Source organism: Cydia strobilella, chromosome 21, assembly GCF_947568885.1.
Source record: "Cydia strobilella chromosome 21, ilCydStro3.1, whole genome shotgun sequence".
In the NCBI taxonomy this organism is placed as follows: domain Eukaryota; kingdom Metazoa; phylum Arthropoda; class Insecta; order Lepidoptera; family Tortricidae; genus Cydia; species Cydia strobilella.
Window position 1 is genome coordinate 8,134,259 of NC_086061.1, and position 16,680 is coordinate 8,150,938.

General features: G+C 36.7%; 4 protein-coding genes across 5 annotated transcripts in view; 3 read left to right on the forward strand and 1 right to left on the reverse strand.

Annotated features, from left to right (window-relative positions):
- Positions 1 to 1,314: 1,314 nt before the first annotated feature.
- LOC134750995 (uncharacterized) lies at positions 1,315 to 5,352 on the forward strand. Of its 2 annotated transcripts, XM_063686301.1 has the most exons (5): positions 1,316 to 1,493; positions 1,560 to 3,469; positions 3,847 to 4,001; positions 4,602 to 4,726; positions 5,143 to 5,352. In XM_063686301.1, exons 1-5 carry the CDS (start codon positions 1,430 to 1,432, stop codon positions 5,349 to 5,351), a joined length of 2,463 nt encoding a protein of 820 aa, XP_063542371.1. In that variant the 5' UTR covers positions 1,316 to 1,429; the 3' UTR covers position 5,352. The 2 variants fall into 2 exon arrangements, with proteins under 2 accessions (XP_063542370.1, XP_063542371.1); XM_063686300.1 differs by having other exon boundaries at positions 1,315 to 3,469.
- Positions 5,353 to 7,416: 2,064 nt separating this feature from the next.
- Positions 7,417 to 8,939, forward strand: LOC134750915 (uncharacterized). Its single transcript, XM_063686157.1, has 3 exons — positions 7,417 to 7,582; positions 7,715 to 7,831; positions 7,907 to 8,939. Exons 1-3 carry the CDS (start codon positions 7,513 to 7,515, stop codon positions 8,896 to 8,898), a joined length of 1,179 nt encoding a protein of 392 aa, XP_063542227.1. The 5' UTR covers positions 7,417 to 7,512; the 3' UTR covers positions 8,899 to 8,939.
- Positions 8,940 to 10,093: 1,154 nt separating this feature from the next.
- Positions 10,094 to 12,453, forward strand: LOC134750841 (uncharacterized). The gene is made up of 3 exons (XM_063686075.1): positions 10,094 to 10,205; positions 10,848 to 10,991; positions 11,213 to 12,453. The coding sequence occupies exons 1-3, from the start codon at positions 10,142 to 10,144 to the stop codon at positions 12,400 to 12,402; spliced, it is 1,398 nt and encodes a 465-aa protein (XP_063542145.1). The 5' UTR covers positions 10,094 to 10,141; the 3' UTR covers positions 12,403 to 12,453.
- Positions 12,454 to 12,625: 172 nt separating this feature from the next.
- LOC134751118 (GMP reductase 1-like) overlaps positions 12,626 to 16,680 on the reverse strand; it is a 37,364-nt gene continuing 33,309 nt past the window's right edge. Inside the window, exon 8 of the mRNA XM_063686473.1 lies at positions 12,626 to 16,199. Coding sequence (XP_063542543.1) covers positions 16,030 to 16,199 — 170 coding nt within the window. The 3' untranslated portion in view covers positions 12,626 to 16,029. The remainder of the gene's footprint in view (positions 16,200 to 16,680) is intronic.

A 16,680-nucleotide genomic window follows, 5' to 3' on the forward strand; every position in this document is an offset into this window, starting at 1 on the left:
CGCCACCGGAGAGATCAGGGACTATTATTTAAAGCTGAAAGCGGTCACTTTTGCAACAATTCTGCCATAAGAGATTTGGCATCCTTTCTATACCATCCATAAGCTTAACGGACTGCCATCGATAAAAAAAAATGACATTCGATATGCCAAATACAAAGTAGTATTTTATACAATCGTGATATACCTAATAGAGGGGTTTTCAGTCGAGTGCCGTGTTTAGGCCACTCAGCAAGCTTCGTGGCCTAAAGCGCGCGGTTGTTTTATACGATAATCGCATGCGAGTAACGGAATGTAGGAAAAATGACAATGCGCTTACCGCTGCCGCTCTGCGTTTACCGCGTAAAACAATGTAGTGTCATTAGATTATCTGAGGTAAAATGGGTGTACGGCAAACGCATTGCGTTTAACGCTGCGTTTTTCGTATAAAACAACCGCTCCCTTAAGTAATATTAAATACATTACTATTGTATACAATACTTTTTTACGACAACTAAAATAATACTTTTTCTACTATAAAACCTAAATAATTAAACAACATTTAGGTAATAAGTATCTCAGTAGATAAACAGTAGACTACAGATTTTTGGTTCCTCAATATTTAATCTGATTCTGAAGTCACGGCCAGGCTTCGTAAACTTCTGAATTAATTTAATAAATACTATTAAGATTTCTTTTGATACCCAACACAGTGGTGTTACAAGGTGTAGTATTTTTAACTATTCGCTAACTTCGGTAATTAGTTACGAAATATCTGGGAGACCGAGTTTTGCTCGGAAAACATATAAAAACGCAAAAATGCGCGTTTTCCCAGAGATAAGACCTAGCTTGATCGATTTTTCGCCCCCGAAAACCCCCATATAGCAAATTTCATCGAAATCGTTAGAGCCGTTTCCGAGATCCCCGAAATATATATACAATAACTGCTCGTTTAAAAGTATAAAATAGAGGGAACCTTTTTTCGTATGGGTCATTTACTCATTGAGCTATTGATTAGGAGATAACCTCCAGAGTAACGATGTCAACTTTGTCCTGAATATTACGCTGGACATAGACCTTAGCAGACCAACAACTAATTAACTCAACGGCTGACCGGTCATTATATATAAGCACATCATAAGAAACAAGAACCTAAGTTTTTAGGGAATTAGGGGTCAAATTTGTATGGCCAAGAGAATTATAAAAAAACCTTTTGTAAATGTATTGGGAACAGCGGTCGCATGGCTCATTAAATTTTCTTATTCAACTTGTAATTGTCAATTTCGTTCATAATCAAATGCCTTAATTAAAAGTCCACAAACTTAATAAATATAGCGCGTAAAATTAAAAACAAATATTTTAGTACCTTTTTATTAGCTTACATGGTGCGTGAAATTTGCTAATTAACTTAACTTTTTAACAGTCTCAAAATTTTGGAAGTATTTAGTTAGAAATGTTCAGGATCGTGACATTTCTAACTTTACTGTGTCTTCTTCGGCTCGCAAGATGCAATTTCCGTAAGTGTCTTTCCTTATTCCATTATCTGATTGTCTATATTCCGTTAATCCTCCATTTTTCCGAAGGCACGTGCGTTCCGAACACGCAGTTTTTTCTGAATGACCGCATATGCTACTGCGACGGGAAAGGCCAGTGGACTGAAGCCAGCTGCCACAAACTCTGCACGCCTGGCCAAACGGTATGGCACGGCTGCAGCCAATGCGTCTGCCAGGACAACGGACAACTGCTCTGCAACAATATCAACTGTTCGGAGGACCAAAAAACAATCCCAGCCACGAAAGCCATTAATTCTATAGGACACTGGTGTACTCCGCTAAGGATATACTACGTCGACTGTAATGTCTGCGTCTGTCCAGAGTCAGGCAGAACCGCCAATGTACACTGCGTCAAAGATAATTCTTGTACAGCCTTAAGAACTCCCTCTATATCTGACCTATTGGCATCTAACAAAAACACATGCAAACCAAGTGTATTGTATGTCTTCCACTGTCTCCAATGCTTATGTTCTGACGAAGGAATCTTCAGCCTTAACAATTGTATAGAAACTTGTCCATCCAAATCAAAGCCAAGTCTATCACGTACATGCACACCTCACTCGTTCTACAGAAATGATTGTAACGTATGTCTGTGTCCAAGTGATGGGATACATAGTGACTCTTCCTGCACTCAGGAAGTATGTGATGGCACATTTAGATTTAAGGTTCTCCAAGCCTTAACATCAGAAACAAAAATGTGCATTCCTCACCAATTCACCTCGCCTCAATGTCTATACTGCCATTGTAATCCCGACGGAACGATTAACCAACAAACTTGCTTAGAACTTAACTGCTTAAAAACATATTTATATGAATACAGCGTAAGGAGCACTTGCAGTCCAGGAGAAATGGTACCGTTCTGCACGGAATGCTTCTGCCTTCGCAACGGTTCAACGCATCATGATTACTGCACAAGAGGTTGTTCATATCGAAACAAAATACTGGCTCTGGAAAAAGTTTTCAGAGACTCTAAAAATCATCAACTACTAGAGTGGCACGCTTTTGATACAACCTCTAATGCATTGACATGCGAACAGAATTCAATATACGTAGAAAACGATAAACACTGCCTATGCCCCGACAGCCACACTAAAGAGAAATCTTGCTTGGTAGCCGTTAAGAAATCCTTAAATCTCGAAGATCCTGTGTTAAAGTTTGATTTTAAAGAGAGTAAAATAAATATAGACTTCAATAAACCTTGTATGCCAAGCACGTTCATAGAATTTGACTGTAACACTTGCTTTTGCTCAAAAAATGGAAGTATTGATCCCGATTGGTGCACCTATGACGACTGCGAAGCCATACGGATAATTCAAGAAGCTCAGAAAGCTCATGGGCCCGTGGCTAAAGAACTACCAACATGCACCCCTGGATCTATAACCGAAATTAGTTGTAAGTTCTGCATCTGTCCCGATAATGGTCTGTCAAAGGACAGAGCATGTACGAAAAACCGTTGCGGTGACGTGGAAGCGGTGACCGCTACAGACAATTTTGACTGCGATCCGTTAGAGTATTACGAGGTCGACTGCAACATTTGCTTATGTCCTAATGACGGCACCAAGAACGTGGCGAAGTGCACTAAGAATATCTGCGAAGACAATTTCCTCCGATCCGGTGCGTGTGTGCCTGGGAAGCTTTTTAGTGAAGAATGCAACATCTGCATATGTCCTCCTGACGGCACGAAAAGTGACAGAGTTTGTACTAAACATGATTGTAAAAAGGCTAACACGACATGGAAGAAGATATACCAGTATTCCAACAGCATTATAGAAGAACTTCCAGATAACGGTGATGTCAGTGAAAAGAAGTTGGACCATTGTTTCCCTGGCGAGCAGTTTACAATCGACGGGCACTTTTGCGTGTGTCCTGAGATGGGTTTCAGAATGTATGCGACATGCTCCGTTCGTGAAGGACATAATCTGGATAAAAAGGATCGCATTGTAAGTACTTTTGTAATTAAATGTTTGTGATTTGTTTGGGCAATTGCTTACGTTATGTATCATGTAAAATGTTCGAATATCTAGTAAAGTTGGTATAATAATCAATAAAACAACAAGAGTTAAACTACAAAAAAGGTAAGAAAGATGCATCTCAAATAATTGTATAGCACATATAGTCTATCTGGTAGCGTTCGCTGAGAAGATGCACGGTTACGAAAAATATCTCAATTCTCACAATTGAGAGCTATCGTGGCCCTAAGTATATTAGCATACTCTAACATCGATAACTATACAAAAAATGTAATGACTATCATCAGTATCATTAGAACGGGTTACTTACTAGTCTATAAGTACCTATATACTTATATAACTTTCAGGATACCCCAACAAATATGAGTTCCGGCATCGCTGACTCTTTCCCGAATACGCAAAAGTCAGAACCTGGAGAAAAGTGCTTCGTTTACAACAATATGTCATCATCAGCGAATGAACCGGGTACAAAATGTTCATCAGGATCTCTGTATATTAAGGGGTATGTTAAATACACATTTAAAATCACTACATATTATAAAACAAATTCACTCGCCGCGTCTGTCTGTCTGTATGTTCGCGATGAACTCAAAAACCACTAAACGGATTTTCATGCGGTTTTCACCTATCAATAGACTTTGGCAGTTTTTAGTTTTAGTTACGACAAAAAGTTAAATTGTCAGTGCGACCAGTTTTGACCCCATGTGGGTCGAGGTCGATTTTTATTTATTGACAGATTTCGATAATTTTGTGGATTTGAAGAGCTAATTCTGGTCGGAAAAAATACGAAATCCCAATTTGGGGCAATATTTTTTTTCATACTTTCTTGTTCAGTTACGAAAATTCCATACGTATTCGTAACTCAGTGAAAGATTTTGTAGGAAATACGGTAAAATAGCGCTAATGTTGTACAGAATAGGGAATCTATCCAACAAATTTTATCGAAATCTGGCATCAAAAATCTGGCAAAAATCAACAACAAAATAAAAATCAGTCCCAATACAAAACGGAAACTAATTTCTTCGCAACTCGTAGCACGGAATAATATTTCCCTATTCGTAACCAGTTACTTACTCTACAAACAACTGTGTTTTGTTTTCAGGTGTCAACAATGCCTGTGTCCTGTCGTGGGTGACAGCGACAACATAGAGTATTGCCGCTATTTGAACACAACGCAATGTAATGCTACTGGGCTCTCATACACGAGAACAGTGAGAAGCAGTGGAGGTGAGCTTACTTTTTAATATGGCCGTTGTAGATCTACATTTATATTTAATATTTCATGCTTTGTAAATACTTCGTGCACCTATTACTGTTTGATCTCTGTTTGGCATTAATTTCGTTTTTAGTATAATTTTTACTGTGCAATAAAGTTTAAATAAATAAATAAAATTATATCTGTAAATAAATAAATAAATTATAATGTCGAATTCTCAGAAAAGGCACCTCATTCACAGAAAGATACTAAAAATGTTATTGCTGGGAAAATTAGTTCTAAATGTTGCTAGTAGGTATTTTAACAATTTTTAACTAAGATGTGGGTTCGAATCCTATGTTAGCCAGAGTTGATCATCGTTGATTTTTTCATTGTGATTGACATCTGCATTATTATACAATTAATAAATTTTAACACTGTCTCGCAGCCCGCACCACAGTCAGCAAGACGGTGGAAAAAATAGCTCTCGCGCCACACCAGCACACTCGCTACAAGTGCGCGACGAACGGGACAGCGAGGGACGTATGCCACGTCTGCGAGTGCGAGCAGGACATCATGATTCGCGAGCATTGCTTCAGCAGCACCGCAACAGCATGCGCAGGAGTTGAACCAACGTTTTTGAGAGAAAGAATTTAAATATTTATCATATTTATCGTAGTATTTATTTTATTTTATTTTTGTGATATTATGATTAGTGTGTATTTTTATTGAATTTGTATGCCAATAGGCAGGACATAGTGATACTTAAATATTTATTTAAAAACATCTTGTAACTTACATATGTTGAACAAAGAAATCTTTGAATCTTTATTTATTTATTTTATTTATTTATACAAGGAATTCCAACAGCTATCAAATATTCGTTTAACACAAAGGCAAGTGCAAAAACTTCTTAATCCTTAAATACAATTAAATCGGGTCGATTTTTATTTTTTTGCTAATACATTTCACTAAGAAATAAATTGAATTTGGCTGATCTGAAAAGCTTATCATTCGGGCCGTGTAAATACGAAATCTTAAAATGGGACAAATAAAACTTGTATGCAATATTTCGTTGTTATGAAATAGTAGATTGTTAACCAAGGGATGAAAGGCACTCATTTCTGCCGAGGTATTTTGGTGCTCGAACACAGTGAGAGCGCCAACAGTCCGAGGCTGAAATGACGCCTTTCACCCGAGTTAAACACTCTACTTTTCATTTCGAATACGAGGAAAGTAAAATGCATGTGTTTTTTTTAAAACATGACCAAGTATACATTTTTATAGTATTTCTTAAGGGTACTTTCGGTTAGCAATTTAGGCAAAAGTATCATTATTTATGGAATGGAGAGTCAAATATCAGAATGGAAATTGTATAACAATTCCATTTAAACTCAAATTTGAATTGCTTATCGTAAAAAAATCAAAAAAATCGTACTTCGAACGTAAAATGCTCTAGTGCAGACGCGTATCATTTTCTGCACACCTTTTAGAACAACAATGACCCTCTTTCAGAGCATGAGAAATGAAAATACCATTTACCATAATTCGGGGGGTCGCGTAAAGCGGGGTATTACTGAATTTACTGATGCTACAAACATGGAACATTTTTATAGGCAGTCATGTAAAAAAAGTAGTTCAATCTAAATACCGATAAATAGATTTGATAGACTGAGATAGGTGATAGGTGTCAAATACTAAAGAAAAAGTTACCGAGCCCTGCAGTGGACGAGGCTGGAATCGAACCGCCCGAACCGGTGTCTACCTATAGCTTAGGCTAAGGCTCGGCAACAAAAAAAAAACCGGCCAAGTGCGAGTCGGACTCGCGTTCCAAGGGTTCCGTAGATTACACAATTTAAACAAGGAATGTATTTTTCACCTCAGCAGCTCGAACAAACCTACTTTCGTCACTCCCTGGAGTGAGGAAAGCGCAACTTTCCTCACTCCAGGGAGTGAAACAATGTAGCTTTTTAATTTAGTGAAGGCCATGAACTTCATACTACGGTACGGTACGGTACGGTACGGTACGGTACGGTACGGTCAGGTCCGGTCCGGTCCGGTCCGGTCTCGTCTCGTCTCGTATCGTATCGTATCTTATAGTATCGTACATATTATAATACTTTTTTTTTCTGTTTATTCTGTGTAATTCGAAATACATTTTAACCTTTAATATGTTCTCACTACTGAGGTGAAAAATTATGTGTGCAACACGAGAGCAAAGTTATTTTATATCTCGTGTTTTTGAGTACCTCGCTACGCTCAAGATTCTACCTTAGAATTACTCGCTTCGCTCGTGATTCAATTATAGAATCTTTCGCTTTCTCGGGACTCAAAATAAACACTCGCAAGAAAAACCAACTTTCCTCTCTTGTTGCACAAATAACTATTTATGTGAAACGTGAGTGAAATGTCTTCAAAAAACCTGTAGGGGTCGGATTAAAAACTAAGTAATGTGTGTCCGACTCACGCTTGACTGCAATTTCTAATAGGTTTTTCTGTAATCTATAGGTAAAGATCTATTTTGTGTATTTTTTTTTAAATTTTAGACCCAGTAGTTTCGGAGATAAAGGGGGAGGGGGGGAATGGTCATTTTTTGCCTATTTTCTTGAATAACTTCTAAATTGTTTATCCTAAAATTATAAAAAAAAAAATCACTTAATAAAAATAATTTGTTTTGTTCCCTAGTTGTAGGTATAGGTTATTTTTAATTAGTAAATGTCGAAGGTGTATTTGAGTGCACGGAGGCATGAACCGTCGGATTCTCTAATTGGATTTGATTAAAACACGAATTCAAATGTAGGAATTTTCTTTTGTAAATATGCTTTATTGTATACTCACACTTATATTTGTATTAGAGAATGTGTTTTCAACACATTCTCAAAGTTCTGGTAAGACAGCCATTACAAAGTTCTTAAATGCGTTATGTGAATTTTGATGCAAACCCGCAAATAATAGTGGTTAACGTATTTAAGTAGGTCGTTATTAAGTAAAAAATATTGTGAAGTTTATGATTTTTGCAGTTAATTTGCTGACTTTGGAATCATGTAACTATGGAGATACCGTCGAAAATTTATGTAGCAAGTGTGTATGTACAAGTAAAGGGGTGTACCACTGCAAGGCGAGAGATTGTGATAAAGGTCTGTAATTTTACTCTAAAGCATTTTTTTCATATTACGATCAACCCTTTTTTTAATCAACACCGTTGTCCCCAGTCTCAGTAATCTACTTAAAGAAACCAACAGCATGTCAACCCAACGTTGTATACAAGCAGGGCTTCACAAGTTGTATATGCTCAGCAGAAGGCAAATGGCCTCACAAAGTCTGTTACGATGTCTTCAGTCATCTACCACTGGAATCAATAAAGAAAAAGACATGTGAACCCCAAGGATACGTCCAAATTGAGTGCAATATATGCAGATGTAATGATAACGGGGAAGTAGATTCTACACGATGCACTATCAATGAATGCGACGTAAAAAAGCCTCATTTCAGGAAGAATAACGAAGCAAACAAAAATTTATTTGGACAGTGCCTAGTAAAGAACTGGTATTCTCTGGCGCCATGCCAGTTTTGTTACTGCATCGACACCAACAAGCTCATGTGCAGCACCAGTGTTACACAAACTAATAGACAAGGTCAAATGAATTTAGGGCCGACTACCTTAGTACACTGCGGAATTGGACTTTTAAAGGAGATTGCTGCCTTGGTCCCAAATCACAGGTTGAGAAGTATATCATCCAACGAAGATGAAGTTTGGTCGAATGGTGTGGACGTTAAAACTAGTCAAAATACGGAGGTAACTACACAATACGACCTAAAGGAGGTTGAAAGGAAGATAAATAAAGTTAAAGCATTAACAGAAAATAGATCTGGACCAGTAGATGATCAGCTTCAGATGGCTTATTATGATGTTGATGATGCAGACGGTAAAGAAAACAAAATGAACGCAGATGATATGACAATAGATATGGCAGCCACCTTTGATGCTAATAATCGGAGACATAGAAAACATAACGGAGGACCGCTCATGACATATAATTATGATCATTTGGATGCAGCTAGGAATTTTCTAAAAGTGAGACGATCGCTGAAATTAGTTGAAACCGGGAAGTGTAAGCTGGGGAGTGCTATTAATGTTAAATGTAATTTATGTCATTGTTTGAAGAATGGCAAAATGCTTTGTACTGACAAAAAATGTGATTGAAAAGCGCCTGTTTTTACTAATATACATACAGTCAGAGGACAACCAAAACTCATTAATTAACTACTAGCACAAATTCAGACCTATAATGAACCGCATTAGTATCAACATTTAAAACATCGTTTGTTTTTGTGTAATAATTTTTTTGCAATTTATTTCATTATAAAGTAGTTTGTTGTCACAAAATGCAAAAAACAAATGTAGATAGTATTGTGTCAAATGTTATCAATGTTGACATGTCATCGTCGATGCATTATAAATAGGTTTATTAGAAAATATTGTATACCTACATACTAACTTATCTTCACACTGCACTGGTACTTTATTTATAAATAAAATAAAATAAAATATATGCTAGTAACTACTTGTTCGATAATGTTTTTTTTGACATGACGCACGAAGATTTATGCAAATATTTTATATGTGTATGTAATGGGTATATGCATTTTGTAGTCTATTTTATTATTGTCAAATATAGTTTTGTTTGGTTAATCTAAGTTGAACAGTTTACAAAATATGACACTTTCAATGATACGCTGATTATTTTACATTATCCTGAATAACTCGAAACAAATGAAGATCGAGGACTGATATTAAGCATAGAGTGTTCTTAGGACCTGCCAGTACACCACCTGAAAGAATGACCAAACCCGTCGTTGGGGGCACTTCTTGTTCGCTTAGCCTGCTAGACCCTTTGTTGACGAAATTACAAAAATCACTATATGTATGCCTTTAACATTTGAGGAGTTACCTCGATTCCTCATGAATCCCATCATCAGAACTGGGTTTGGACAATAACGGGACCAATCTGTATGTATGTAATTTCAATCAAAAAAATAATTTTCGAAATCGGTTGAGAAATGATAGAGTTACAAACATTAAAAAAATACAACCGAATTGATAACCTCCTCCTTTTGAAATCTACGTCGGTTAAAAAGGCGGCAAATAAAAAAAATCGCTCCTTTTTCTACTGACAAGTTTTGTGTGTTTTAGTATGCTGAACATGGAATACGTAAAAACTGTGTTGGCATAATGTTTTGACTTAGGATAACAAAATTGAATTTTGTTATCACGTCATGTATTATCAAAACCAATTAAAATTCTAATTAGAAATTTATTTTCTGGGTATTCAATTTTATCCAATGACATCGAAGTTAATTACTATTTTAATGCATGGATGGATGCATTGCTAAGTTGACATTCATGTCAACTTGTATGTAACGAATTTGCCAGTTGATATTTCAAGATGGCGACCACAGTTTTGTGGTTAATTTCTCTGGCTTTTACAATTGTTATTTGTGAAAATGTTGGTAAGTATAACCACTCTTATAATCTTGTTAACTATAATGATCTCTTCATATCCGACATGAAATATTCGTCTTATAACAGCAATTAATGTGCAAAAAAAGGGAATGTTTTATGTGCAGGTTTTATGGGATAATTTTTATTAAGTTGTCGTTTTTTATACTAGATATTTTAAATGAATCCTACATATACTCACTGAATAAAATGTAGTTTTTGGTTAAACACGTCTCGTTATTTGATATAATTATTTACATAATAGATACATTTTATTTGCTATAATTAATTTATTATGTCAATTATTAAATTTGTTAGTGCTTGTTTCGGTGGCTAGTTCAGTTCAGTCGCCTTCAGAGTTTATACGAAAAAGGTTAGCGCCGAAAGGGAATAGTAGCAGTACCTCCACCATATACTTACGCTAAAATACGGTAGTATGTATGAGCAGTATACCTACATTTTAGGTACAGTCAAGTGTAAAAATATGCGTGCACTCATCATACTCAAAAATGTCCCATAGCGGCCATAGCTCTTATGTCAGCGAATAAGGAACTATGGGACATATTTTGGAGTAAGTTGTATGCACCCATATTTTTACACTTGTACATATTTGAAATAAAAATAATTTTGTTAATAATCAAGACTTTCTGCAGAGCAAAGTGACGTTATACGCCGCAATCACTGCGCTAAGGGAAACAAAATCCTGAACGATTGCAATTGGTGCCGTTGTAAAAACAGCGCGTACATCTGTGAGGCCCGGAACTGTAATCAAGTCGACATGTTTGGACATTTCAACGGTAAATTATTTCGATAAATAATTGAATTTCTTGATCATATTACTTGACATCACTTACACTCGCTTTATATTACATCGGGCCCGCAATCCTCTATTTCCTTCAGACAGAGTGCCGATTCGCTTCAACATCCACAAAGCAATATATCACTGATTATTTATTACAGCAATATTTTTACGTAATTTAGTTTTTCTTGATAATCACTTAAACCAATTCCTCTATAGATGCCATACAAGACATCAACGTAGGCATGCAAGGTCACGGCGCTTGGCGCTCAACCCCCACGGCCTGCGAGCCCCACGTGCACTACCGCCGAGGCTCCGTCCTCTGCGTCTGCGGTGAGGACGGCATTTGGCCCAACCCCATCTGCCGAGACGTCTTCCAAGTACTCCATGCCGTTCAAGCTTCCAGCGAAAAAACCTGTGACCCCATGAAACTGTATCTCCGAGGATGCAACGTCTGTTTCTGTCCCAGCACGGGACAGTTAGATCCCGAGCTATGCACCAAAAAGGAATGCGACGAAGACGACCCAGTAATGAAAGAACGGTCAACACAATTAGAGGAATCTGTAGATGTTTACGCGGAGTGTACGGTGGATCAGAAATACCAACTAGACTGCCAAACCTGCACTTGTTTGAGAAATAACAGACTTTTGTGCGGAAATTGCACAGACACGAAAGTTGAAGACCGTTATTACTGCCATTCCGAGCCTCCTAATAAGATATTCAATGTCGATTGCAATTTGTGCTTCTGCGATAATGAAGGTCGAATGGTATGCTCGGCAAAGCGCTGTCTTGGAAATGTAAGCGCGCCAACAAGAAGGCGTCTTTTGGACATAGATGAGCGCTATTTCGAGTTAGTTGAACGCCCAGTAGCTCTCCACACTTGCACGATTGGAACCAAGTATAGAAAAGGTTGCAACACTTGCGTTTGCTTGAAACATGAATCTGGAAAAACCATGTTTGCGTGCACAGTAAGACCTTGCAGGAAGGAGGAGTCTTTACTGAGAACTATAAGGGAAGGCTGCGTTCTGCAGACGTCTTACGAATTGAATTGCTTGAAATGTTCCTGCGTTACGTCTAATGATGAGAAATGGCAGTGGTGCGAGACTGAAAGCATATGCTCGAATGTGAAAAGTGAGAGTGTCGAGTTGAGCTCCTTGCGCGGTTACTGCGAGCCGTTGCATAATTACGTTAATGACTGCAATCATTGCCAATGCCTCTCTGATAGTCAGACAGTAATATGTTCCGACATGAAATGCAACAAGGCGAGCATATCTGTGGAGATAATACCGATGCTGCAGCATGGTTCCAACTGCCCGAAAGGAAACGCTTATAAAGTCGATTGTAATATTTGTTACTGTTTACTCAACGGGAATTCTTTGTGTACAACGCTGGATTGCAAGAAGGAATAAAAAGGTAAGAAGGAATACTAAACTTAATTTTAAGAATAAAGTTTCCAATTACACGTCTTTTTTACCTTACCGTTTACCGCCGCTTACCGTTTTTTATTACCTTAGGTACTTTTATACAAATAATGGGTAGTTGTTATAAGGTCGACTTTAATTGTTCATAATAATATCTATAGGTACCTATATACCTATGTTCCTATGTTCATAGAATAATAAAACTCGCCAATAAGTAAAACAATTATATATTTAAAGAAAACATCGATTTAGGACGTGGTTATGCTAAACGACGATTAGGAATATAAATTTATATTTTTAATTATAAGTAGAGCGTTTAAAACAACCACGCCTTATCTTATTTATCTGGTCATTACAATTTACTTTAAAAATAAAATATACCTAAGTCAAAACTAAAATTAGCTTAAAAAATCTTTTGTAATTTGTACTTGGTATATCAATATTTCATTTGTATATTGTGCATTTATTTTATTAGCAACATAAGTATTAATACAAGTAATAAAAAAAAATCTCTAAAATGACATTTCTAAAACAAAGTCTAGCTTTTTCTGTCACAGAAAATTAAAGAGACAACAACATTTAACCTAATTTATGTTACTCAGTTTGACTTAATTTAAAACTATGAAGGTATCGAGAGAATTTTGCCTATGGAAAGGGTACATTTATACAAATTTGACTATTAAAATTACGTTATTTGCACATATCAATCTGATCATAATGTAGGTAAGTAGTAGGTACAGATACTACGGATGTATTACATAATCCTATACCATCGTATTTTCACGGAAAGATTAAATGCTACAAAGTCCCAGTTTAATAATTTTTGAAAGATTTTAAATCTGGGATTTTCAATCAGAAAACATACATTTTATGGATCAATATGCCACAAATATTGACTGATAAAGTCATTTCCTAGTTAAATTACACAACATACAAATACAGACAAGTGCACTTCATTTGTTTCTAGGCTATTTGATTTGTTCTAGTTAGCGAAAATATTTAGCGATCGCAAAAAGAGTATGATAGATTAAGAGTTTATAGATTATAAGTCAGTAAATAAATGTTAAAATCCACTACCGCGTACATAGCGTATAAAAACCTACGCGTTATGGAGTAGGTATCGCCACTAGAGCTGAAGTAAAGCACGAATATTACAATTAGTTACTATTATTTTTTCGTAATCTAAAAAATCGCATGTTATATCAATATTTTAATTTTTATTTTTGTATTAATTTCGTATTTCTGGTTCGTTTTTCGTAAGAATGTTGGTTCGTAGATCTTGGAAAGCAGATTTCCTATGGGAGCGTAAGTTCGTATCCTACCGACTGCGCCATTTCAGGAGATATACAAACGACCGTTACCGAGCATAGACTATTTTATTCATTTATCTTATCGCTTAGCCTACCCACATTGTTGTGATTGAACTAATTGGTTAAACTATCGGTTTAGGTATCATGATACTACACCGATAGTTTACCCAATTAGTTCAAAGTATTTTAGTGGCTTAAGCCTCGTGAATTTGAATCACATTCACTCATTCAAATTCGTTCATATGACTGAGTGAATATGTTTTTGCGAATGATCACTATTTTACATTCATGTCAAATCTCCTGCCGACATCTATGTATAGTAATTAGTAGTAATTGACGACCGGTCTGGCCTAGTGGGTAGTGCCTGCCCTGCCTGTGAAGCCGATGGTCCTGGGCTCGAATCCCGGAAAGGGCATTTATTTGTGTGCTCATGCACAGATATTTGTTCTTGAGTCATGGGTGTTTTCTATGTATATAAGCATGTATTTATCTATATTAGTATGTATATCGTCGCTTAGCACCCATAGTACAAGCTTTGCTTAGTTTGAGGCTAGATGGATCTGTGTAAGATGTCCCCCCAATATTTCAGATCAAATTTTCCAGTGCCATTCTATTCAAATCTCCAATCTCTTCGCACCAATTGTAGGTGTGTGTCGCTGGTTGACCCTATGGTTAACTGGTAGAGAATGCCATTTGGCATTAAGTAAGTCCGCCATTTGATCATTGTTGTATATATTTTGGGCAATAAAGTTTAAACAAATACACCATGCGTCATGTGGATTCCTATTTTATAGTTATAGTAAGATTACCCCCGATATACTATGTTTCCCGATTACTCCCGTCACCGCAAATACTCATTGATTGTTCGCCACAGTCTGTGTAGCACTTCTGGCCAAGTGGTCCAAGCGGTTGAGATATAAGCAGCAGGTTCCGAAGTTCCGAGTTTGTGGTTCAAGCGTTGACTTGAGCCGCAGGAGGTTCCGAGTTTGGATCCCAACCGCACAGATTGAAACTTTGTTTTATTATTTTTTGTTTCTTTACTGTCATATTATTTTATTTTTGTTTTGTTTTTTTTTTCTTTTATTTAGTATTTTATTTTGTTTTTAATTTTACTTTTAATGTGTTTTTTTAGCAAGGTTAGCTTGCGTACATTTTCCTTGCATTCCAGTGGATTATGATTCTTTCTTATTAAGTTTTTTCTATCATTATTATTTAAGAATTGTATCCCGTGGTAACTGTCACGCTGAATGTACTGTTTCACCCTCTTTAGCTTAGATAAAAATTAGAATTAAATGATAGATGCTTAACTTGTACCAATTGTTTCCGCCCGTCAACTCCTCACGAATAGAACCCTTTACATTGGCACTTTATATTAAGAGATAGTTTAATTGAATTGTACAAACAAGTCTTGTCTGAGCAACCATAATTATCTAATTTCAGTAGTGGAAACTGTTTTGGCTTATGTATGTATTTAAGTGTAATTATCTATATGTGTCATCTTTCACTGTTTGTTTCCCATTATCAATAAATAAAAAATAAAAAATATTTACCCTAGCTCAAGTCCCACTGTTGGGTAAAGCCGCTCAAATAAATTCAAGTATTAGCACCAGTGGAACAGTAAAAAATACTTAACTACGAAACTAAAAAAACAACCGGAACAACAGACCTTTTCCAAACACGTACAGATAAAGAGTAAGTAAATAAGAGTTTATTTTGTATGAAAAATCAAGACATGCAGCTGTAACTACACAATTAAATTTAAAATACTGTTTGCATTTATATTTAAGCAAATTATAACGAAGTACTTATAATCAGATATATATTTAATGTACTTGTGTTTGCAATTGTGTGATACAGGAATTAGATTGGTTTTCTATCAGAACTAGGCTGGCTATAAGTGGCTTTCCATCAGAGAAGGGTGCAATAAGGACCTTTCTATCAGAATTTCTGTTGAAATTTCAGATAAGCTAAAAGCATAAGGACCCTTCTATAATGGAAAGCCACATATAAAATTGGCCAAGCTAAGCTAAAAGCTTAGCGCAGCTTAGCTTTAATTAAAAAAATTACCACATGTACAAAGAAGTAACATATTTAACTTATTAAGTTTAAAATTAAAATTATCTATGCCCTTGCCAATTTTGCGGAGAAAATTTTCTAGTCCCATGTCATAACCAAATGGCAATCAGTTACGAACAGCGTCACAGTCAGTGGCGGCGTTTTTTTCTCGTTTTTGGACATTTGTCACCGTTGACGGTGAAAAAAACAGATAGTTGGCAAGGATCGAGTAGTATTAAGGTCCCATGAATTACGAAAAGGTGTCGTTGACCTGCCGGCTGCAGCGTATGAAGGTGGCGCGGCGCGACAGTTCGCGTAGTTTCGCGGCGCCGACGTATGTGCACGCCGAGCGCAGCCCGCCGAGGATGTCCTTCACGGTGGCGCCGACGTCTCCTCGGTATGATACTTCTACGGTCTTACCTGGAAAGACGGTGTTATATATGTATTAGATAGCTGATGGGAAGGTATTGTATGTATATTAACTGTAGCTAGCTGGCCAATATTATAGCCTCTGCCTGTATTTTTTTCTGTGAGAGCTGGCCCCGGAAAATGGTTAACGATATCTAGAGCAACGTAATCTGTCTATTTAGTTTCCTATTAATACTATCCTTATTGCTGGATCCAGGCATCTGGCAACTGTTTGCCATTGGAGGTTTATAAAAGTGTAGTAATTTTTCAGAATACGATCTATATAAAGTTCACTATATGGTCAGAATAGCGAGTGTTAAAGCGTGCAGAGTTGAGAAAAGCTCAGGAGATATCCAGTTTCTATCCTTCAGATGGTCAGGATGGCCTATAGTCCGCCACGCTTTTCGTATGTTCCTCCATAGCATTCGCAGAGCCCATGCCGTGGAACAATTTTACTTTTCGTCCACCAGGCTTGGCAACTACGTCCCCCATC